The 23,836-nt window shown below is 43.8% G+C and overlaps 1 protein-coding gene across 5 annotated transcripts in view; it reads left to right on the top strand.

The window, feature by feature from the left end:
- Positions 1 to 1,478: 1,478 nt before the first annotated feature.
- The window catches only part of luzp2 (leucine zipper protein 2), a 337,695-nt gene continuing 315,337 nt past the window's right edge, over positions 1,479 to 23,836 (top strand). For all 5 annotated transcript variants that reach the window (XR_013886774.1, XM_080189886.1, XM_080189885.1 and 2 more), the window contains exon 1: positions 1,479 to 1,705. Coding sequence is in view for 4 of the 5 variants with exons in the window: in XM_080189886.1 (XP_080046012.1) it covers positions 1,644 to 1,705 (62 nt within the window). In the remaining variant the exon portion in view is untranslated. The remainder of the gene's footprint in view (positions 1,706 to 23,836) is intronic.

The following is a 23,836-nucleotide window of genomic DNA, read 5'->3' as shown; positions in this document are numbered from 1 at the left end:
TTTATTAGCTAGAGAGTGGTGAATCTGTGGAATTCTTTGCCACAGAAGGCTGTGGAGGCCAGGTCATTGAGTGTCTTTAAGATGGAGATAGATAGGTTCTTGATTAATTAGGAGACCAGGGGTTATGAAGAAAAGGCAGGGGCACGGGGATGAGTAAAAAAAAAATCAGCATGATTGAATGGCGGAGCAGACTCGATGAACCATGTGGCTTAATTCTGTTCCTATGTCTTATGGTCCTCCAGTTTTTTCAGGGCATGTACATCAAATATTTTAATGTGCAAAAGTTGCAGCTGTCACCATATCCATTAGAATGCATTGCAATTATTAACTTTCTTTAAAAAAAAGACAGGTGCCAAACTAACTTTGGACTGATGGAACACGAGGCAGCTTCAGTAAAAGACACCTGAAGATGGATGGGACTTTAACTGGGTGCAGCTTTCAATAAAACACAGGCCAATAAATCAGGAGATATAATTTGCTTGTCACAAAAAAAAATAGGGGCATTCTATTCCTATGGAAATTATTCGTCAATGTCAAACTTAATATGCAGACATCCAATGTCACGCCAAATTAATGCAACTCTCCTTGAATAATTCAGAGAGGATTATCGGTTGTATTTTTAAACAAGGTTAAAATAACAACAAATTACACTACAACTCTGGCCTTCTAAACACAGTCCACCAATTCAGTGTTTCTCTTGTTCAGCAAACTTTAGAAAAATGATTGTACGCTATTCTGGGCACGAGCACTGTGCCAGTGGGCAAGTCAGAATTGATAGTGGAACTCTATTCATTTCTAATAGTTGTGCATTCTTACTTTGTGACCCTTGACTGTCAATGTTGGCCTTCGGCAGCTAGTACCTCCTAATTCACCAACAAGCAGAAAGGGAGGCTATAAACTCTCGTTTGGACAGTGACAGTTCTTTAAAAAAAATATATATGACTTACTATTAACATTCTGGTAGCATTTCCCCACCCACCCGTTAAATGACTTCAAAAAAAGTGTACGCGTATCTGAGGATTTACCTTTAAACGGGATACAGCAGGGATAACTGGGTGTTAGCATTGCCACAAAATAATGGCTCAGAGAGTTCGATGATAGGAACAGATCACTCCTACTGCTGATAACTATTTGCTGCGTTTAATTGGCGGGGGATAAACTGTTACTTGGTGAGCACTGCTATTTTCAAATTTTCCCTCGCAATTGCCAAAGTGAATATGCAGGCTTCGTTAATTCCGACATTATTTGATTAATTAACCATTATTTTCTCGATGCTCATTTACACAGAATACTCCGAGTGCGGGACGTTTCATGTCGATTGCTGCCCTACCCAGGACAGGAGAAAGTCCCCTCTCCCCTCCAGCCGCCTCCCCTCCTCGCCCGCCCTCTGATTTAAACCAGTGTAATAACCAATCCCTCAGGATATCAAGGGAGTCGCTGCGTTACATAATCACAGGCTAGCTGGATGCTCAGGGTACAGCCCGTTTGCTCGTGACATCACGTCTCAAATACCGTGACCAAATCGCACTCCAAGCTTCCTCCATCTGTCAGTCTGTCTCTCTGCAGATTTCTGCTGCTCAAGGTAGTAAAGCCTCGTTACTCAGAAGCCTGTGTGTGTGTGTGCACAGAGGGGAAAGGCAGCAATGAACCTTCTCTGTGCGTACTACTTATTCCTCCTGTTTCCAGCGCTCGCTCTCAGCTCAAGGTAGGTGAAATATCGTTTTCCTATTATCGCTGCTCCGATTACTGAGTATCTCGTGGCATTGGATCTCAGGAGGTATAATTCGGGATGTAATTTAAGTACATCAGCGATGTGTAGTAGTTACCCTTAAGCCAATGGGACTCAGTGTGTTAACACTTTAAGTGCGTTCATATTAATCACAAACTTACTTTAACTATGATCCGATCGAGATTCCCTCTTTTTACAGCATAGTTATTTCTGAGTGCGGGTGAATATGTACTGGTGTGTGTGTGTGTGTGTGCACTAACAGTTCATGACTTGTAATATAAGTGAGTGTCTCGCCTGACGTTTAAGACTGCTTTTGGGTCAAGTGAATTGGCAGGTGCAAGTTCCCCAACTTGAGATGTTCTGGTCTAATTCTCTTGTCAAACTGGTCATGGCTCGAACATGGTCGCGTTTGAATGCATCCGTCACGGTTGAAATTAATTAGCAATTATCAGGAAATAAGCGGTGGGCACTGGCCGATGGCTCCATACAGTCAATTAGTTGATTTTCCTTATGATTGGATGGCCAGTGATAAATTGGTACTGCCAGTGTGTGTGTGTGTGTGGATGCAGTCACTGCCGCGGTGTGTGTGTATATGTAGATGGGCAGTTTCTTGGTCCATTGACCGGACTCTCTCTACTGGAGTGCAACTGATTTCCATCTCTTCTTTCCCACCCACCCCCCCAATACACGGCTCATCCATTTAAAGTTACATTGTCTCTTCAAAACAGAATACTTAAACAGATCAATATTCATGCGCCATCTAACATAAATACTCCCACAGAGGAAGGTTGCTGCTGCTTCTCTCGGTCTTCATGTACAGAATAACTGTTGCCATTTAAAAAATATCTAGATGAATTTTTTAAAAATTACTTATTTTGTGATCAGGATGTGTTATCGTAGCTTTGTATTGTGCATGCAAAAATAATTGCTGGATGCAATATTTTATATATAGAAAACTGAAGAACTCTTCCTACCTGCCCTGGATATAATGGGAAATAGAGTTGGACTCTCCTCTCTTTCTCATCTTGCGTCTTAGTTTCCTGTCAATTTTCAAGATACGATATTTCAAGTGCAGTTTTGTTTCCATATATTGAAAAGTAAGCATGTTCTACAGAACACAGCTCTGCCAATACGCCCTGAATAATGGGATGTAGGTTTGGTCTCCCCCTCTCTCTCTCTCTCTCCATCTGCTTCATCTTGCCTTTGTTAGTTTCCTGTCAGCTTTCAAAGTGATGCATGTTGAAGTACAGCGAGGTTAACACTTGTGCTTTTGATTCCGCTGTTGTGTTATTGCCGTTGTCAACAATAGCCCAGAGTGCGAGAGAAAGAGAGAGAAACTATTAGCACTGTACTCGCGGCTAAAACTTGTCTGTGCTGAAACTTCTGGGGTTTGGGTGTGTGATCGATTGCCATAATCACCGCGAATGATCGATCCGCGGCTCAAATACACTAGCTGAGAACAGACTAGTACCTTGAGAACACAGCCACGCCAGTACCAGGCTGTATCTGGTATCACTCGGGCAGGGCAAGGTGCAGGCGTGAACCCGAAGGGTTAACATGCCAGTTGTTTAGCTATTTGTGTTCCTAGTTGCTCAGCTGCTTGTGATTTTTGCCTGCCACTTCTTGGGAAAACTCCTGGTACATTTGTTAGTTGAGACTTTTTTTTCATTACATTCTTCAGCCAAGTGGCAATTGCCTTGCATATACTTAGTATAATTAGATAGCTGCTGCCTTAATTAGGCAAAATAATTGGACAGAAAGGTTAACTGGACAAAATAGAACAGGCAGACATGAAATTCAATGCTCATCCTTATTTTTTTTCCTGATTTATCAACATAGTTGCCTGCCAATGATACAGGTCACCATTATCCATCACATAGCTTTTTCTCCTAACGTCACAACTATTCAAGATGTAAATATTTAATGTGCTGGATGATAGTTCCTTATTTCCTCTTTCTGTTCCTTGTATTCATTGCTAATTCACTGTCAATAATGGAAAGATTTTCCATTTGCAATATTCAAATATCATGAAGAATTGATGTCTTGGATTTTGACAAATGCCCCTATGACTCAGTTGTGCATCTTTTGTTCTTGAACAATATGTTCTGAGCCTCTATGTTGCCTGAGATATTGATAACTTGTGCACACAGGAACAGTAAGAAGCCATTAAGACCCTCAAACCTGTCTTGCCATTCTATTCAATCATAGAATCCCTACAATGCAGAAAGAGGCCATTGAGTCTGCACTGACGACAATCCCACCCAAGCCTGATCCCTGTAACCCCATAATTACCCTGTTAATCACTCTAACCTATGCATCCTGGGACACCATGGAGTAATTTAGCATAGCCAATCAACCTAACCGCAAATCTTCGGACTGTGGGAAGAAGCTGGAGCGCCTGGAGAAACCCTACGCAGACACGGGGACAATGTGCAAACTCCAACAGACAGTGACCCAAGCCGGGAATCAAACCCAGGTCCCTGGAGCTGTGAAACAGCAGTACTAGCTGCTGTGCCACCCAATCCTGCTTAACTATATAAGTAGAAACCTATTTGGTCTGAGATTTCATGCTTTAGGGTTAGTCTAATACCAACTGTTAGTTAAAAGAAATCCTTTTCCAAGTTCTCATGAATGAGACTAAAGTGCAATATTAGTTCAAGCCTCTGTCAATTATTAATAAGACATCCATATTTTAACTGGTAATCATTCATCAAAGCCTCAGCTTAATTTCTTTTGGTTTCTAGTAAACCAGAAGTTAAAATAAACCCCCACCTCTCTGAATCAACAGTGTAAAGTAGACTTGTGTTGGTCAATGTCAATCAACTGTTATTGAATCCATTATAGGTTCTCAAGCCTACCAGCAAAGTTCTTGGGACAGATTTGATTTATTATTGTTATATGTATTGGGATACAGTGAAAAGGATTGCTTGTTGTCTGCCATACAGACTGAGCATACCATTCATGGAGTACATAAGGGAGAATATAGTATTGCAGAGAAAGATCAGCATAATGTGATGGGTCCATTCAAAGGTCTGGCAGCAGGGAAGAAGTTGTTCTTGAGTTGGTTGATGTGTGTTCTCAGACTTTGTACCTTCTGTCTGTTCAGGTGTGGGGTCCTTATTATGCTGGCTGTTTTCCCAAAGTGGTAGGAAGTGTAGATGGAGTCAGTGGTTTGCATGATGGATCTGAGCTACATTCATGACCCTTTGTAGTTTCTTGATGTTTAGCATTGCATTCACACAAAGTGCTTCAAGTAAAGGGTGAAATATTTTCCGATAGATTGAAGCCCATGATTATAAAGTCAGTAATAAACAGAAGGTTTCATAATACGTGTTTTTTATTTAATTGATTTGCTATAAAATTCTCTTGCATTTTGTCATGATGATTCGTCAAAGTCCAGCTATAAAGAATGATGGATAATGCTGCTATAATGGCATACAATACAGTAGCACCTATTGACATAGACTATTATTAATGACCTGTCAAGATGTCGATTCCATGTTACATGTATCATTTTTTTTACTGTATCATTTTTTTACCATATCATTGTGGAATAAATAAAATACAGCAATCAGGAATCATCTCACTGTGACCAATTACTGAGGCAATGCAATACTTCCCCATAGACCACAAGCACTTCAAGGAAGTGGACCCAGTAGGTAAACGCTTACACAAGATTAATGGACTGTTTATGGAACACACAGTCTGCTGTACTATTAGTGTTGTTTTGCAAAAGTGCAAAAATTGCATTGGGTATATTTGATTTGAACTATTATCAACTGAGCAGACAGAGATGGGATAGCTTTGTCTTACTGAAATGTTAGCTCTTCATTGTGGCAATTAAACTGCATCTTTGGCATCAGTGCTGTGCTAGTGTAACAATGCTGCAGTTGCAAGCTCCATTTTCAAAATAATTTTTAATAAATATCATCTGTGTTACAGCAGTTAACACTGCCTCACAGCGCCAGAGACTCGGGTTCAATCCTGGCCTCGGGTGACTGTGTGGAGTTTGCACATTCTCCCCATGTCTGTGTAGGTTTCCTCCCACAGTCCAAAGATGTGTGGGTTAGGTTGATTGGCCATGATAAATTGCCTCTTAATGTCTGGGGGATCATGGAGTTAAATAAATGGGGTTATGGGGATAGGACTGTACCTGGGTGGGACTATTGTTGGTACAGGCTTGATGGGCCATTGGCCTCCTTCTGCACTATAGATTCTACTAAATTTGATTTTCTCCTTGCGGTCAAGTGGCTGAATGGGCAGTTAACTCGGTCTCCCAATCAGCTGTTTTCGCACTGCAAGATCTTGCTGGCAGCCAAAGCATGATGAGCAATTGTGTGCACATGTATTTACACGAATCCCTGACTTTTACACTCCCAAAAACAATGTAAGTATGTAATATAACCATGATTATCCAATTCACACAATTCTGAAAACGTACAACTCTAACACAAGGTACATGTACTCCAGCAATGTACAGAGGTGCTTTGTCACTGTTGCCATCAGCTGGCTTGCAACCTAACAATTACAGTTTGATTAATTCCCTTCTATGTAAAGTAACCAAACAGTATTGATTTTTTTCCCCTCTTATGCTGTTGCTCTGTAATTAGAATCCTTCATTGCATTGCTGAATTGCACTTTGCAATCCCTAAAAAGACCTTTTTTATGACAGAATTCTTATTATTTACAAATGTAAGGCTTAGCTGAAAATGAGAGAAATTCTAACACTTTTTTTTGGAAAGCAATAATCTGAGTGGTTTCTTTCCTTGTTTGGTAGCCCACACTGATCTTCAGTTGGGATGGATCAGGTGTAATCCTGTTGACAACCTCTGTCTCAAATGCAATTCCACGTTCAGTTTCATAAGAGATAGTTGCTGGAAGGTGGGAATGTCAGAGTGTCCTTGATCTACCCAAAAAGCCTTGCTATTCGTGTCTGCGGGTGAGCTCAACTAATTCCAGTCGGATGTTTTTAAAGGTTATTGACACTGGGCACAATGAAAAAATGGATTAAACCCATCAGACAGATGTGAGCCTGTCATATACAAATGAGAAATGAGGCTCCAAAATGCATTGGTATCTCAGTGATATTTATTTATTAATTTAGGGCGGTTCAGTGGTTAGCACTGCTGACCCACAGCGCCAGGGACCCAGTTTTTATTCCCGGCCTGGGTCACTATCTTTGCGGAGTTTGCACGTTCTTCCTGTGTCTGCGTGGGCATCCTCCAGGTGCTCTGACTTCCACCCACAGTCCAAAAATGTGCAGGTTAGGTGGATCAGCCAGACTAAATTGCCCCTTTAGTGTCAGGGGTCTAGCAAGTGTAAACGTGTGGGATTGTGGTCCATGCAGTCTTGATGGGTTGAATGGCCTCCTTTCTGCAATTTTAGGATTCTATGATTCTAATGGTCTTGAGGCTATAGTGAGCCAGAACTCTGGCTAACAGGATGGTGTAATAGGAAACAAGATTTAGCACAACTTTAATTTCCTCCTGGCTTTTCTGCAGTGGTCTTGGCTTGAACTGAAAACTGGCTTGCTTCAGAGGTTACAAAAGAAAACAGCTTGTGGACACAAAAGGCTCACTGATGTTCTGTCAATAAAGTATATATTTTTCATCGGGTTACTATCAGACTTATGATTATTGCCTATCAAGTGGAGTACAAAATTGACTGGCCTTAAGTGATTGCAACTGTCAAGCATTTTTCCAATTGCTATTGAAATCTTGTGTGCCACTTGTTCGGGGAACTTCTAAACGGCCAGGAACAACATAGACGCTGGAGCAGGCACGCTGCTTGTAACAAGTGTGGCAATTGTCAAAATGTAATGAGCCTTGGGTAAAATTCAAGATGAGAAAATAGCAAAGTTCAAATAAGAAAGCTGATAGAGACAGTGTTCTGAAAAATTGAATCTTCAGATAATGAAGGGTTTCAGAATGTAGAATGTGATAGAAGGCGAGCAGGGAGAAATAGGTAGAAGTATGTTGCGTTGATGATCAACGGGCTACAGATTTTGAAGGTCAGAATTGCACACCCTCTTGATTCACTTTGGATGAGCAGTCAGAGGCAGAGTGAGTTGCTAGGACTGGAGTCCCATTCGATGCTTTTGACAGTTTTGACTCGTCAATAAATTGGATGTAATTCTGGCAACACAGGTGTTTGTGGAATCAAGCTTGGTAATTGTAAGAAAGATCTCAGCATACGTCTCAAGGGTATTGAAGGAGAAACTGAATAGTTTTCTCCTGTTTAACGTGAACTGAAGATTCCCTGCACACACATGCACACAGTTGGATCAGAATCAAATTTCATATTAGATTACTGAACAGTGGATTTATTTTGTGCATAGTTGGATGACTTGTTAAAAGAGGGTATCGATTTTAGGTAACTTTTTATTCATTCATGGGACATGGGCATTGCTGGCTGGGTGAGCATTTATTGCCCATCTCCAGTTGCCTTTGGAGGGCAGTTGAGTCTTTTTTGATCTGATTTTATTATTGTCACATGTCCTTTAGGGAAGGAAATTTGCTGTCTTTGCCTGGCCTACATGTGACTCCAGATCCTCTGCAGTGTGGTTGACTCTTAAGTGCCACAGGAATGGGTAACAAATGTTCACCCTGCCAGTGCCCATATCCCATGGATAAATAAAGTATTGTATTGTTCCTTGTGCACTGTACAACAAAACATACCGTTCATAGAGAAGGAAAGGAGAGAGGGCAGAATGTAATGTTACAATCATAGCTAGGGAGTAGAGAAAGATCAACTTAATGCAAGATCAGTGGAGGGAATCTGCGTGGAGCCAGAGGAAATGGGTGATATATTAAATGAGTACTTTGGAGCAGTGTTCACCCAGGAGAAAGACTTGGTGGATGATGAATCTGGGAAAGGGTGAGTAGATTGTGTTTTTTTTTGTCTCAACATGACACAAACTGAGGTATTGGGGCTCTTGAGAAACATTTTAAGGTAGACAAGTCTCCAGGGCCTGATGGAATATACTCCAGAATACTGAGAAACAAGAGACGAAATTGCTGGGGCCTTGAGAGAAATCTTTGTATCCTCACTGTCTACAGGAGAGGTACAGTAAGAAGTCTCTCAACATTGGGTTAAAGTCCAACAGGTTTATTTGGTAGTAAATGCCACTAGCTTTCAGAACATTGTGCCTTCATCAGGTGTACAGGTACACTGGCCACAAAGTGGCAATGCAGGTGGAGAAGGTAGTCAAGAAGGCATACAGCGTGCTTGCCTTTGTTGGCCGAGGCATTGCCAATTTTTAAACGCAAGTCATGTTGCAGCTTTATAGAACCTTAGTTAGGCCACACTCGGAATATAGTGTTGAGTCCTGTGCACAACACTACCAGAAGAGTGTGGAGGCTTTGGAGAGGGTACAGAAAAGATTTACCAGGATGCTGTCTGGAATGGAGGGCAGTAGCTATGAGGAGAGGTTGGAGAGACTTGGTTCGTTCTCACTGGAATGGTAAGGTTGAGGGGCGACCTGATAGAAGTCTATAAGATTGAGGAGTGTAGACGGTGTGGATGGTCAAAAGCTTTTTCCCAGGGTTGAAGAGCCAATTACTGGGGGGGGGCAGATGTTTAAAGGAGGTGTATGAGGCAAGTTTTTTTTAAAGAGGGTAGTGGGTGCCAGAGGAGGTTGTGGAGGCATATACAATAACTTCAGAGTGTCTGGACAAATCTATATGAACAGGATGTGTCCCCGGAAGGGTAGGGGGATTTAGTCCAATCAGACAGCATGGTCGATGCTGGCTGGGAGGGCCTGTTCCTGTGCTGTAAATTTTCTTTTCTTTTTGAGGTAGGTTTGTTCAAAAGTCTGATAGCAGCAGGGAAGAAGTTGTTCATAATGTATCCTTAGTCAAATTTGTGTATCTTTGTTCAGACAGAAGATAGTGGAGAAGAGAATGTGTGGGGTCCTTAATTATTCTGTCTGCTTTTGAGGCAGCAGGAAGTGTAGACAGAGCCAATGGGTGGGAGGCTGGGAGTCAACCACATTGCTGTGGCTCTGGAGTCACATTTGACCAGAGCAGGCAAGGACAGCAGATTTCCTTCCCTAAAGGACATTAGTGAACCAGATGGGGTTTTCCTGACAATTAACAATGGTTCCTTGGTCATTGGATGGATTTTTTTTCTTTTATTGAATTCAGATCCCTCCACCTGCCATGGTGGGATCCCAGCAACCCTCTGCGAGGTTTTGGGAGGGAATGATACATGATCAGAAAGTAACAATTTGTGGAACAAGGAGGATCTCTACCTTTTTTGAATAACTTTTTTCTTTCTGCAAAACTGGACTTGTTACTATAGATGCTGTCTAATGCCATAACTAGACAGTTTCCTGAAATACAGCTTTATTCAGAGCAGCTCACTTTTGGGAAGGGGTTCAAAAAATGACCATCAAGTCCTCAATTTGCACATCTGGAGCCTAATGACTTTGCAGTTAAAGTTTATTTATTGGACACAAGTAAGGCTGGTGTCAACAAAGCAATAAAGTTACTGTGAAATGCCCCCCAGTATTTGCTTTGGGCAAAGATCCTTAAAAAGGAGGCGGTGCTCGAGTGGTATTATCACCAGATTATTAATTCAGAAACTCGGCTAATGTTCTGGGGCCCCAGGTTCAAATCACAGCACAGCAGTTGCTGGAATTTGATTTCAATAAAAAATAGCTGGAATTGAGAATCTAAGCTCAAAGATGCACGGGCTAGGTTAAGAACATAAGAACTAGGAGCAGGAGTAGGCCATCCAGCCCTTCGAGCCTGCCCCACCATTCAATAAGATCATGGCTGATCTGTCGTGGCTCAGTTCCACATTCCCGCCCTCTCCCCATAACCCTTAATCCCCTCTCTTATCAAAAACCCATCAATCCACGTCTTAAAAATATTTAGCGAGGCAGCCTCCACCACTTCAACGGGCAGAGAATTCCAGAGATTCACCACTCTGAGTGAAGACGTTCCTCCTGAACTCTGTTCTAACCCCCCCCCCCCCCCCCCCCCCCCCAACCTTGAGGCTGTGCCCCCTGGTCCTACTGTCCTTTGAGCGGGAAGAGTCTCTCCACCTCTATCCTATCCATCCCATTCATCATCTTATACGTCTCAATGAGATCTCCCCTCATTCTTCTAAACTCTAACGAGTACAAGCCTAGTTTATTCAGCCTCTCATAGCTCAACCCCCTCAACTCCAGTATCAACTTAGTAAACCTCCGCTGCACTCCCTCCAAGGCCAAAATATCCTTGCGTAAGTACGGCGACCAAAACTGCACACAGTACTCCAGCTGCGGCCTCACCAATGCCCTATACAGCTGCAGCAAGACCTCCCTACTTTTATATTCAATCCCCCTCACTATGAAGGCCAGCATCCCATTAGCCTTCCTGACCACTTGAACCTAGTTTCTGGGAAATTAGTGGGGTAATTATGTGGGGTTATGGAGATAAGGTGGGATTGTTATCAGTGCAGGCTTAATGGGCTGAATGGCCCCCTTCTGTAGGGACTCTATTGACCATGAAACTATTGTCAATTATCAGGGGAGAAAAAAATGTGTTTTTTTTAATGTCCTTTAGGGAAGGAAATCTGCTGTCCTTGTTTGCTGTGGCTCTGGAGTCACATTTGGCCTGAGCAATGTGGTTGACACTCAACTGCCCTCCAAAGGCAACTAGGGATGGGCAATAAATGCTGGCCAGCCAGAGATGCCCATGAATAATTAACTTGATCCTTTACCAAAATGCCAGGTGACTCTCTTCCAGCGTGTACTATTTGTTCCATTAGACAGTTATGCCCATGATATTTTAGGTCAATGTTTGTGAAAGCGTTATACAAATGGATGAGATGATGGATGTGTCTCAGAGGTGACAGTTCAGGAGAGACCATGCTAGAGATATGTTGGATTTAGTGGTAAACTCTTCTTTCTGAAAAGAGAACATTTCAAAGCATTTTTCAGCAAGTACTATACTACCAAAATGCTTTAGTTGAGCACAGACGAACATCTGATGAAGGATGGCATTACGACTCGATAACTGGGCACTGGCCTAATGAAAACAACAGACAATTAAAATTATTGGCACCACTTGATAAATTTGATTTAATTTGGGGAAAATACCAGTCTCGATACCTTTTTGAAATAACCTACCCTCAATCTTTTTATTTCTGGTGTGTTGTTTTAAGCTGACGAAGGAAATTGATCTGGCAAAATTACTGAGCATAGTCAAGTAACTGATAATGTCAGCGGAGATGTACCGTAATTAACTGGGGTGCTTTAATTCCAACTGTGCATGTTAAATTATCTCCCTCAGACTTGTCAAACTGAATAGCTCCTGAAAGAAAATGGGAACAAGTGCTCCACTAATCCATTTTCAAATAAATCCAGTGTATCTCCTGCACTGCCTTTCCTGGGCTACACCAAGAGGAAACTGAAGCATCCAGAGGACACAGGGCAAATTGCAAGCTCTGCACACTGTCCCAAGCTGAGAATCGAACCAAGGTCTCTGTTAGTGTGAGGCAGCAGTGCTAACATGCAGTGTCTCCATCAGAACACTTGTGGAGTTGTACCAAATAGTTAGCTGTAACATTTTTTTTGAGTTCACATAAATAGATGCAACCATGAATCTATTGAGTGCTGACGGAGACGCTGCATGTTAGCATAGTGGTTAGCACTGCTGCCTCACACTAAGAGACCTTGGTTTGATTCTCAGCTTGGGACACTGCAGAGCTTGCATGTTTGCCCCATGTCCATGTCGCCCCATTTCCTCCTATGCTTCAAAAGACATGCTGATTGGCTGCATTGCCTGTGCTAAATTCTCCCTCGGCATACCCGAACAGGTGCCGGAGTGTGGCAACTAGGGGATTTTTGCAGTAACTTCATTGCAATGTTAATGTAAGCCTGCTTGTGACGAATAAACTTAAATTTGCCCAACCTTTTTTGGCCTGGGGGTTTGGGGTGGGTGGGGACACATTACAATTCTTTTGCCACACCCGAGGGCCTGATGTGTACACCTCTGAAAGATGAGGTTTGGCGCAACATCATTAAACATGTTTTTTTTTCCTAAAAACTGACATGAAGAGAAAAAAACTTCCTGACCAAAACTGTCATAATGATTTTTTTTTAAAAGACATAATTTTGAGTTTGACCAGGTGAACGTGTTGTGTTCGGGTCACCTCATAGTATCGGCTGCTCACTCACTCACCCTCACTGTGAGTGACTGAGGACCCTGAGTCTGAGTGAGCCACTAATAAACTGTTTCTCCTCATGTGCATACTGCTCTTGCGCTCTCTTGCCTCTCACATGCACATTATTCTTAATATTAAATGAATGGTCAGTCCTGTAATAACAGTAAACATTAGATCAATCAGATATCTGGATTGCATGCTTAGAAGCTAAGCGATGTCTAATCCATCAAATTGGACGTTCAACTCTCCGGTTTTGCCACCATGAATTGGATTGTGTTGTAACAGAACCTTAGCTGAAAGTCAGCACTGCTGCCTCATGGTGCAAGGGATCCGGATTTGATTCCTGGCCTGGGTCACTGTCTCTGTGGAGTTTGCACGTTCTCCCTGGGTCTGCGTGAGTTTCCTCTGGGTGCTCTGATTTCCTCCTGCAGTCCAATGATGCGTGGGTTATGTGGATTGGCCACACTAAATTGCCCCTTAGTGTCAGGGGACTAGTTAGGGTAAATGTGTGGGGTTATGGGTATTGGGTCTGTGTGGAATTGTGGTCAGTGCAGGCTCAATGGGCCAAAAAGTGGCCTTCAGCACTGTAGGATTTTATGAATCTGCCTGTTGTATTGGTGTGGTTCAGGGACATTCCCCTTGTCCACACCTTCACTCACTCAAATACCCTCATGGAATCGGAAGGACAGGGGATGTGAGATTTGATGCAAGGTCTAAGGCCCAGCAGTGCGCAAACGCAGGTGTATTCTTGTGGGTGGTAGGAAAGCTCTACGAGCCAGCGGAATGTGGCACCACCTGGGGAAAGCACAAGAGAGCCCAAGGGAAAAGGCAGGGGCTCATGTGCCTCACCGATTCTGTTTATCTTGGCACATTTGCAGTGTCGGTGTTTCCCCCAATCACAGCATGTTTCTTTCTGTCATTTACTGTCACCAATGAGGCTATCAGCAGCAAAGATGGGAGGGAAGCAGACTGTGATTGGAGGAATAACACCTTGCAGTGAACTTTGACCTTATTAACTGATCTAGCTGATGTTTTGAGGAGAGATTTCAAAGGCAATATGTTGGGGGCAGGGACGGGCACCCTTTATGGGTTGCTTGTTGGACAAGTTTGGTTAAAAAGCATTCTTCTTAGCTAAATCTCCCTGATCAGAAGAGGAGCAGTGGTGGTTGTTGGAAAATAGTTTAATAGGAACTCAAACTGTCCTATTTATCATCAATTTTAGTGCTGGATGAAGCTGGATTCTCATGAGTTAATGTAAGTTAGGGTGGTATGGGTTATGTGAGACCCTGATAGATGTTTAACACGTTCCTGCCCTGCGAACCTAATGAAAAGCCGGCAAGCTCATTATGGTCAGTTTTCACTTGTTCAGTTGTGAGACACCAGTGTTGCTGGTTGACCAGCATTTATTGCCCATCCTTGAGAAGGTGGTGGTGACCTACCCTGAATCAGTGCAGTCCAGGAGTTGTGAGGTGACCCAAAATCTCGTCAGGATTTTGACCCAGCAACTGCGACGGAGCAGCGATATATTTCCAAATCAGGATGGTGAGTGGCTCAGAGAAATTGCATGTGATGTTCCCCATGTATCTTGTTTTTCTAGATGGAAGTGGTCATGGGTTTGAAAGGTGCAGGTGAATTTCTGCAGTGCATCCTATACACTGCTGCTCCTGAGTGTCAGTGGTGGACGGAATTAATGTTTGTGACTTTCCTGGACTGGTCCTGCAGGCATCACTGTAAAGGGAAAGCATGTCCCAAGGCATGGTACATCGGTGAGACCAGGCAGGCACTACGACAATGGATGAACGGGCACAGCTTGACAATCAGGCAGGAGCATTCCTTTCCTGTTGGAGCGGTTCAGTAATCAAGGACATTCAGCTTCTGATCTTCGGGTAAGCATTCTCCAAGGCGGCCTTCAAGACATACGACCATGCAAGAATTGCCGAGTAGAAATTGATGGCCTAGTGCCACACACATGAAGATGGCCTCAACTGGGATCTTGGGCTAATCTCACTATCTGTAACCCCCCCCACAATTTGCCTGGGCTAACAAAATCTCACCAACTGTTCTGGTTTGAGACTATTCACACCTCTTTAACCTGTGCTTAACCATCTCTCCACTTGCATTGTCTGCACCTATCAAGACCTAATTACTTGTTAAGACTCGCATTCCAACCATTCACTTGCAATTGAATCTGTCTGTATGTGCCATGTTTTGTGAACCCAACTGTCCACCTGATGAAGGAGCAGTGCTCCGAAAGCTCGTGATTCCAAATAAACCTGGTGTTGTGGGACTTCTTACTGTGTCCACTCTAGTCCAATGCCTGTATCTCCAGGTCATCAAAAGGTAAATATGGGCTTCCGCTTCTCCAGACTCCATGCCCCTGCAACACTTCCCAAATCTCGCGCGCACACACACCACCTTCCTCTGCTGCAAGTCCCTTGAAACACCATTCGGCATCTGAGTTGCTGCCAGCATCTTTCTCCTGATGTCTTGTGACCACCTATTCGCACAATTTTCATCCCACTCCACTGGGCAGCTCCTGTTGTCCACAAGGAATGGTCAAGTTCCTGACTGTGTGCTGTAATTGGTAGAACCCTCGCTGTTAAATTCTGCCAAGCTCCCAATTCAAATTCCTGCAAGGACGCTGGTTGGGAATCTAGTGCCCAACTTGTCCAGAGTTTGCAGGAAAATATCTGTCAGACTTCAAAGGTCAGACATGTTTGACCAAATGAGCTGCAAACATAATTTGTGAAATATCAGATAACCTGAAGCGAGCATTGCTGCATCTCTCATATATGGCTGGCTGCCTAGACAGGTTCCAAATGAATTAGCAGAAGACTAAAGAAGAATCCGAAGAAATGGTTGCCGACAAACCACAGACAGCCATGCCCTCGAGCACATCCTTAGCGTCTCCGCAATCTGAGGGTGAAGTGACAAAAGGGGCACTTTTGAGTCACCATGGAGTTTTAAATGTACCCAGCAACCAGCATAATCAAGGATCCCACACACCCCAGACATACTGTTCCCCATAGGGGAAAAAGGCTAAGGCCACGTACCAACACACAAACAGCTTGTTCCCTGCTGCTGTCAGACTTTTGAATGGACTTCAGGGTGTAGAGAAAGATCAACTTAGCTTTGACTGTAACATTACATTCTGCACCCTCTCCTTTCCTTCTCAATGAATGGTATGCTTTGTCTGTATAGCACAAGAAACAATACTTTTCACTGTGTATCAATACATGTGACAATAAACCAAATCTAATCAAAAGCATGTCGGTATTGTTAGTGACAGAGAACACCCATCACTGGATCGAGAATGCAGGAGCTGACCCTGTTTCGGCTGGTCTCGGGACCTGGGATGGTCAAATAACAAGCTCCCACCAGGGCTGCTGTCCAATGAAGAATGTTGGCCTGCCCAACCACAGGACTGGCAGCTCAGCAGCACCACTGCTCGCAGTGGCCAATGCTGGAATTGCAGCTCCAGGGTGAGGACATCACACACAGGGGTAAATGTGTGAGAAGCTGGGGCCTGACATGTTTGATTTGATGGTGAGGAGATGGAGAGTTGCTGAGCTCCAGCAGAATAGTTGTCTCCAGGGTGGCTATTGCCATCAGGGAATGAGAATGCCCCTCAATTCTGAAGCCTATCAGGGGGCGATGTAATATGCATAAAGGAAGACCTCGCACATTCTCCCTTGCCCCATACAAGAACCAGCTGGAAGTTCCACCAGGATGCACTGCAAAAACTCACCAATCTCCATGGGCTGCACCTTCTGAACCCCCTCTTCACCCACCCCCCCCCCCCCCCCCCACCCCCCCAATCATTACCATCTAGAAGGACAAGTGCATCAGACACATCCCACATACAAGTTCCCCTCCAAACAACCCAATTCCAGGCTTGGAAATTTATTGCAGTTTCTTCACTGTGCGTAAAAATTCTGGAACTTCCTCCCCTAATATCCACCTCATAGACTGTGAGGCTCAAGAAGGCAGCTCACCACCACCTTCTCGAGGGCAAGTAGGGATGGGCAATAAATGCTAGCCTGGCCAGTGAGCCCCCGCATCTCCTGAATGATTAAGAAAGGGGCTCACCCTGCAGTCTCCCAGCGCAACAACAGTCCCTCCTGACAAGTATTCCATGGAGTTGGGAACTGGGCCTTAATTGGATACTTGAGTGGCTTAATTGGCATGGTGCCAATAAGACATCAGGTTCTGCTATCCATGCCACTTGAGCAGATGGCAAATTAGCATTTGTTGTGAACTTGTAATTTAAAATTACTAAATCAAGACATTGACCATCCAACCTTATAAATAAATAAAGCTGACAGGAAATACACTGATACCTTTTGCCCAACTGCCTCTTGTCCGTATCAATTTCCATAACCTTCACACAACCCTGCTAAGCTTATCTTCCTCTGGCTCCATTAGATTTTGATTTGGTTTGAATTTTTCAGTAGCCCAACTCAGTACCTTTTTTGAATCCCTATATTACTGGATCAGTGGCCTGTTCCTTCCATTACTGCAGCTCCTTCAAACCCTGAGGTTGAGGGATGTCACCAATACCCCTCTTTCCCCCCCCCCCCCCCCCCCCCCCCCCATGCAGCTGGGAATGAATGTATGAAGCAGGAGTAGGCCACTCGGTCCCTCACGCCTGCTCCGCTATTCAATAAGACCAGGGCTAATCTTACTGTAGCCTCAACTCCATATTCCTGCCTACTCATGATAACATAAGGACTAGGAGCAGGAGTCAGCCACCTGGTCCCTCGAGCCTGCTTCACCATTTAGTAAGATCATTGATCTTTTTGTGGACTCGGCTCCACTTACCTGCCTGTTCACCATATCCCTTAATTCTGTTACTGATCAAAACTCTATCTATCTTTTGCCTTTACAAACATTCAATGAAGTAGCCTCAACTGCTTCACTGGGCAGGGAATTCCACAGATTCACAACCCCTTGTGAAGTTCCTCCTCAACTCAGTCCTAAATCTGCTCCCCCTTACTTTGAGGCGATGCCCCCTAGTTCTGGTTTCACCTGCCAGAGGAAACAAGCTCCCTGCTTCAATCATCTCTATTCCCTTCATAACTTACATGAACCTCCCTGATTTCCCCCAACTAAAGCCCTTGTTAACGAAGAATCTATCAAGCTCTGCCTTGAAAATATTCAAAGGCTCTGTTGCCTTTTGAGGATGAGTTTCAAAGACTAATTGTCTTGAGAGGAAAACATTATCCTCATTTCTGTCTTAAAAGGGCAACCAACCTCACCTTTTAAACCATTGAGAAGAAATGATCTCTTCACACCAACTCAGTCAAGACCTCTCACTCTCATGTTGCTGTGTTGGCTTGATTCCCTATGTTCTCTCCTCTTTCTCACCTGCATTCTTCCAGTTCACCCCCTGCTCATGGGTTTGCAAGTACCAGAAACAGATGATGCAGAAACAATTGATCAAATATACATGGATGAAATGGTGAAGAAATAGAAAGGGAGAGTAATGAATGAGAACAAGGTCAGGAAAAAGTAGGAAGTGTACAGTAAAGGAAAATGAAGGTGAGCAAGTGAGTAAAGAAGAAAAGGCAGTGAGGTGAGCAGTGGAGAAGACAACACTGGAGGAGGAAAAGAAGTGAAGGTTAGACACATGACACCAATGTAAGGAGCAAGGCAGAGTTGGGGGAGCTGGGAAGAAAGATGTAAAATGAGTGGACAAGAGAAATTAGAAGAAATTCAAACTGGCACAAAGGCTGAGGTAAAGGAACAGAAAGCAGGAGAGAAGAAAGGGAAGTTGTGGTAATGATCCCTTTAAGGACAACACAGTAGAAGAGGGTCACCTGATTTGAGGGGCCAATTGGGACCAAGTGGGTAATCGCTGCAGTGATTGGAGTTCTCTCTTTGGCAGAAGAGTCTGCAGGTATGTAATATGTAGGGACTAGGATAGCTGATGGGCTGCTCTGGGGTGGGTAAGGGCTTATGGCTTCTGTACAGTTTCTCCTGGTAACTGAATATCCTTTTCTATTCTTGAAGTCTGTATTATGCATCATTATATTGGCAACGAGGATAGGATGGAATATACGTAGGTATAGAGGGATATGAGCCAAATGTGGGCAATTGGAAGTAGCTCAGTGGCCTTTTCAAAAAAGGCACCATGGACAAGTTGGGCTGAAGGGCCTGTTTCCTTGCTGTAAACCTCTGATTCTATAATACAGCCAACCTGAGACTATCCTGTTTTTAACTGAAGGCTGGAGAAAAATAGATACTCCCCGATTTGCCTCTTTTTTGGGTGAATCGATTGTGATGAGATGGTGCCAAACCCTGAGGGATGGATGTGGAGCCAGTACAATGAAAACTTTAGAAGTGTATATAGAGGAAAAAAAAATCACCCTCAGAAGCAAGAGTTGTGGCTTTGATTTTATTTTTCTTCCAAAAAAAAGGTGAAGCTTAAGAAAAGAAGAGGCGCATCTGGACAGCAATTGCTGAACTAAACAAATGTTTTGGGGCAAGGAGGAGGAGGCCCCAACTTGCTTAATAGAAAAAGGAGTGAAAAGGTTTTTAAAAAATAAGTCTCAAATGGAGAGCGCTGAAACTACCAGTGAAGTTACCGAAGGAATGACGCATCAAAAGATGAAGAGGGGGGGAAAAAAAGACTCTGGCCACCTACGAGGGGGAAAAAATTGCAGAGATTGCTAAGAGAGATCTCTTCAGAAAAAAGGAGAAGCTTTGGAGGGTCAGAACAGAAGCTTAATAAAAGTTTTTTTTTAAAAGGGGGATCTGCCAGTTTCACACCAAAACTGCAAAATCGTGGGAAAACATAGAACTGGCAGCTGCTGACAAGCTTTTAAAAAGCTGACAGTCTTAAAACTGTAATGCATTTATAAAGTGGTAATACATTCAATGCAACAACCACAGGAAGGAACAGAGGGCAATGGACAGGGGTTAGCACTGCTGCCTCACAGCGCCAGAGACCTGGGTTCAATTCCCAGCTTGCGTCACTATCTGTCTGTGTGGAGTTTGCACATTCTCCCAGTGTCTGTGTGGGCTTTCTCCCACAGTCCAAAGATGTGCAGGTTAGGTGGATTGGCCATGCTAAATTGCCCCTTAGTATTAGAGGGACTAGCTAGGGTAAATACATGGAGTTATGGGTGTAGGGCCTGGGTGGGAGTGTAATTGGTGCAGATTCAATGCATTGAATAGCCTCCTTCTGCACTAGGATTCTATGACAATTGGAGAAGATCCCAGATAAAGAGAAATTCAAGAAATGTCCATAAGCCACGCAAGATTTCAAGGGAATAAGACCTTGGGGCAGAGGCAACAAAAGACCTTAGAAGGAGGGCAATGAAAAACATTCATTGTCCTCTATTTGGTAATTTAGAAAATTGCAGAATGGAAACAAGTCAACACTTCTTAATCGGTGACAGATCTGACCAACAGTGAAGGCAAAAAGGGTTTAGCTGAGGTTAGATGAGTAGAAACAAATGTTCCATTTGCGAAATGTAAATGCCCAGTCTGAATGTGATGGATTCCCTCAGAAGAAATGCAGAAATTGGACTTCAGAATAAACCAGGATGTTTTTTTTTGCTGATTCCACTCTGTTTTAAAGCTTGAAAGAAGATGTTAAAATGACTTGACAGCAAACTAACGTTGCAAAAAATTAACAAAATGAAGCTGAGGAGAATTTAATGAGACAACTGAGAATAAGCTGAACTCCCATGAAAATCCAACCAGAAGACAAGAACAAGTCCAGTGAAGAATAGAATCTGGGGAGGGAAGCTTGATAACGAGAAATTAACTGAAGAGGCAAAAACTTTGAATTGACAGCAGAATCAGCAATTCGGACAGAGAAGCTGAGTCTACATGCCAGAACAAGAGTGCTGAATTGGTCACTCGAACGGAGCAGCAGCAAGCCTGTATGGAAATGTTCCACACAAGACTATAATTGGAACTGTGCGTTGTTGAAGTTGACTGGTAAAAGTGCTTACGTTTGGGTGCACAAGCTTCAAGATCTCAATGAACCGTCAAGAAATGTTTTCAAACCTGTAAGCACCCGATCTACTTATTATAAACCTAACTGATGTCTCCATGGAAGCAAGTAGTTAGGGGTTGTCGGAAGAGGTATCCATTATTTGCATTTGTGTTGATGTTGATCCAGTGGAAACATCACGGAATTCCACAAGAAACAAAAACCTCCTCCAGACTCATTGGACAATTTGTATGTATGTTGTTTGAGTAACTGAGTTGAAGATTGTATACAGTTTTGTGTTCCTGACAGTCTATAGCGTGCACAGTTTATAGGAAGGAAGAGAAGGCTGTAGGAATAGTAAAAATGTGGATGAACGCAAATACTGCGGATGTTGGAATCTGAAACAAACAGAAAAATGCTGGAAACTCTCAAAAGGTTTGACAGCATCTGTGGAGAGACAGTAATCCACACTTTGAAATGTTGATGACCCTTCGTCAGAGCTGAGAGGAAAGAATAATCAGAGATTGAGGATAGGGAGGGGAGGTGGGATTGGATAAAGAAATGAGCTTGCAGAAGACAGAGAAGGTGTTGAAAGTGTCCATTAAATGATCAAAATGTGTAAGTAGCAAAATAAAGGTACAGCTTGGTAAAGGACTGCTGGAGGAATGCGGCAGTTGGCCTGAAGAATGGGGAGGGAGGAGGTCAGCCCGGAAGGCTATAAAGTGCCCAATCATTGGCTGAGGTGCTGTTCCTCCCAGTTCGTATTGGGGTTCATTAGAACATTGCAAAAAGCCAAGAACATAGAACATTACAGCGCAGTACAGGCCCTTTGGCCCTCGGTGGTTCCACTGGTCGGCGCAACAATCTAATGACCCTCTAACCTAAACTATTCCAATGTTATCCATATGCCTATCCACTGACCATTTGAACGCCCTTAAAGTTGGCGAGTCTACAACTGCAGGCAGGGCATTCCATGCCCTTACTACCCTCCTGAGTAAAGAACCTACCTCTGACATCCGTCCTATAATTACCACCCCTTAACTTAAAGCTATTTCCCCTCATGTTAGCCATCACCATCTGAGGTAAAAGGCTCTCACTGTCCACCCTATCCAATCCTTTGATCATCTTGTATGCCTCAATTAGGTCACCTCGTAACATTCTCTCCAATGAAAATAACCAAGTCCCTCAGCCTTTCCTCAAAGACCTTCCCACCATACCAGGCAACATCCTGGTAAACCTCCTCTGCGCCCTTTCCAATGCCTCCACATCTTTCTTATAATGGGGCGACCAGAACTGTATGCAATACTCCAAGTGCGGCCGCACCAGAGTTTTGTACAGTTGTAACATGACCTCACGGCTCCGAAATTCAATCCCTCTATCAATAAAAGCTAACACACCGTATGCCTTCTTAACAACCTTCTCAACCTGGGTGCCAACTTTCAGGGAGCTATGCACATGTACCCCGTGATCTCTCTGCTCGTCAACACTACTAAGAGTCCTTCCATTAGCCCTATATTCTGTATTCCTGTTACTCTTACCAAAGTGAATCACCTCTCTCTCTTTTCCGTATTAAACTCCATTTGCCACCTCTCGGCCCAGCTCTGCAGCTTATCTACGTCCCTCTGCAAACTGGTAACATCCATCCTCACTGTCTACAACTCTTCCAACTTTGTCGTCAGCAAATTTACTAACCCATCCTTCTGCACCCTCACCTAGGTCATTTTATAAAATGTCCTATAAAATTGTCCGCCAAGGACGGACAAGTGGCCAGGAGAGCAGGGTGGGGTGCTGTAGTGGCAAACGACAGGAAGGTCTGGGTCCTGCTTGCAGACAGACCAAAGGCTTTCAGCAAAGCAGTCACCCCAGTCTGCATTTGGTCTGTCTGGTGTAGAGTAGACCGCATTGGGAACAGCAAATGCAACAGACCAGATTGAAGGAGGTACTTGTGAAATGCTGCTTCATCTGAAAGGGATGTTTAGGACCTGGGACAGTGAGCAAGGAGGAGGTAACAGGGCACGTAGAATCATAGAAAAACTACAGCACAAACAGGCCCTTCAGCCCACAAGTTGTGCCTATCTTATCTCTACCTACTAGGCTTACCTATAACCTTCAATCCTATTAAGTCCCATGTACTCATCCAGAAGTCTCTTTAAAAGACCATATCGAATCTACCTCCTCCACTACCGATGGCAGCCAATTCCACTCACTCACCACCCTCCTGAGTGAAAAACTTAACCCTGACATCTCCGCTGCACCTACTCCCCCAGCACCTTAAACCTGCGTCCTCTTGTGGCAGCTATTTCAGCCCTGGGGAAAAGCCTCAGAGTCCACCTGATCAATACCTCTCAGCATCTTATACACCTCTTAAAAAGTCCCCTCTCATCCTTTGTCTCTCTAAAGAGAAAAGATTGAGCTCTCTCAACCTATCCTCATAGGGCATGCTACCCAATCCAGGTAACATGATTGTAAATCTCCTCTAAACCCTTTTCAATAGCTTCCACATCCTTCCTGTAGTGAGGCAACCAGAACTGAGCACAGTACTCCAAGTGGGGTCTGACCAGGGTCTTGTACAGCTTCAGCATTATCTCCCAACTCCTAAAGGTGATGCACCTTCTACAATTGCATGGAAACGTGTCGTAGGCAGAGGTTAAGGGGCTGGCTGTGTTGGAAAAGGGGACCAGGGTGTTCCAGAGAGAACGGTCCCTGTGGAATGCTGGCAGAGGGGTGAGCGGCAGATGTGCTGAGTGGTGTTGTGCTGGAGTTGGCAGAAATGAGAGGATGATCCTTTTGAATGTGGAGACTGGTGGGGTGAAAAAATGAGGACCCAAGGGGTTCCTATTCTGCTTCTGGAAGAGCAGAGAGGGGTGGGAGCAGTGGCCCAGGGGATAGGTTGGACATGGTTGAGGGCCCTGCCAACCACAAGTGGGTGAAAAACTATGATTGGGGAAGAAGGAAGTCCAGTAATATCCTAATAACACTTTTTCTGCACTTTCTACTTTTAATACCCT

The sequence above is a fragment of the Carcharhinus amblyrhynchos genome, chromosome 6, assembly GCF_965287045.1.
Source record: "Carcharhinus amblyrhynchos chromosome 6, sCarAmb.v2.hapA, whole genome shotgun sequence".
NCBI classification, from domain to species: domain Eukaryota; kingdom Metazoa; phylum Chordata; class Chondrichthyes; order Carcharhiniformes; family Carcharhinidae; genus Carcharhinus; species Carcharhinus amblyrhynchos.
The sequence above is the reverse complement of the archived record's forward strand: the minus strand, read 5'-3'. Positions and strand labels throughout refer to the sequence as shown.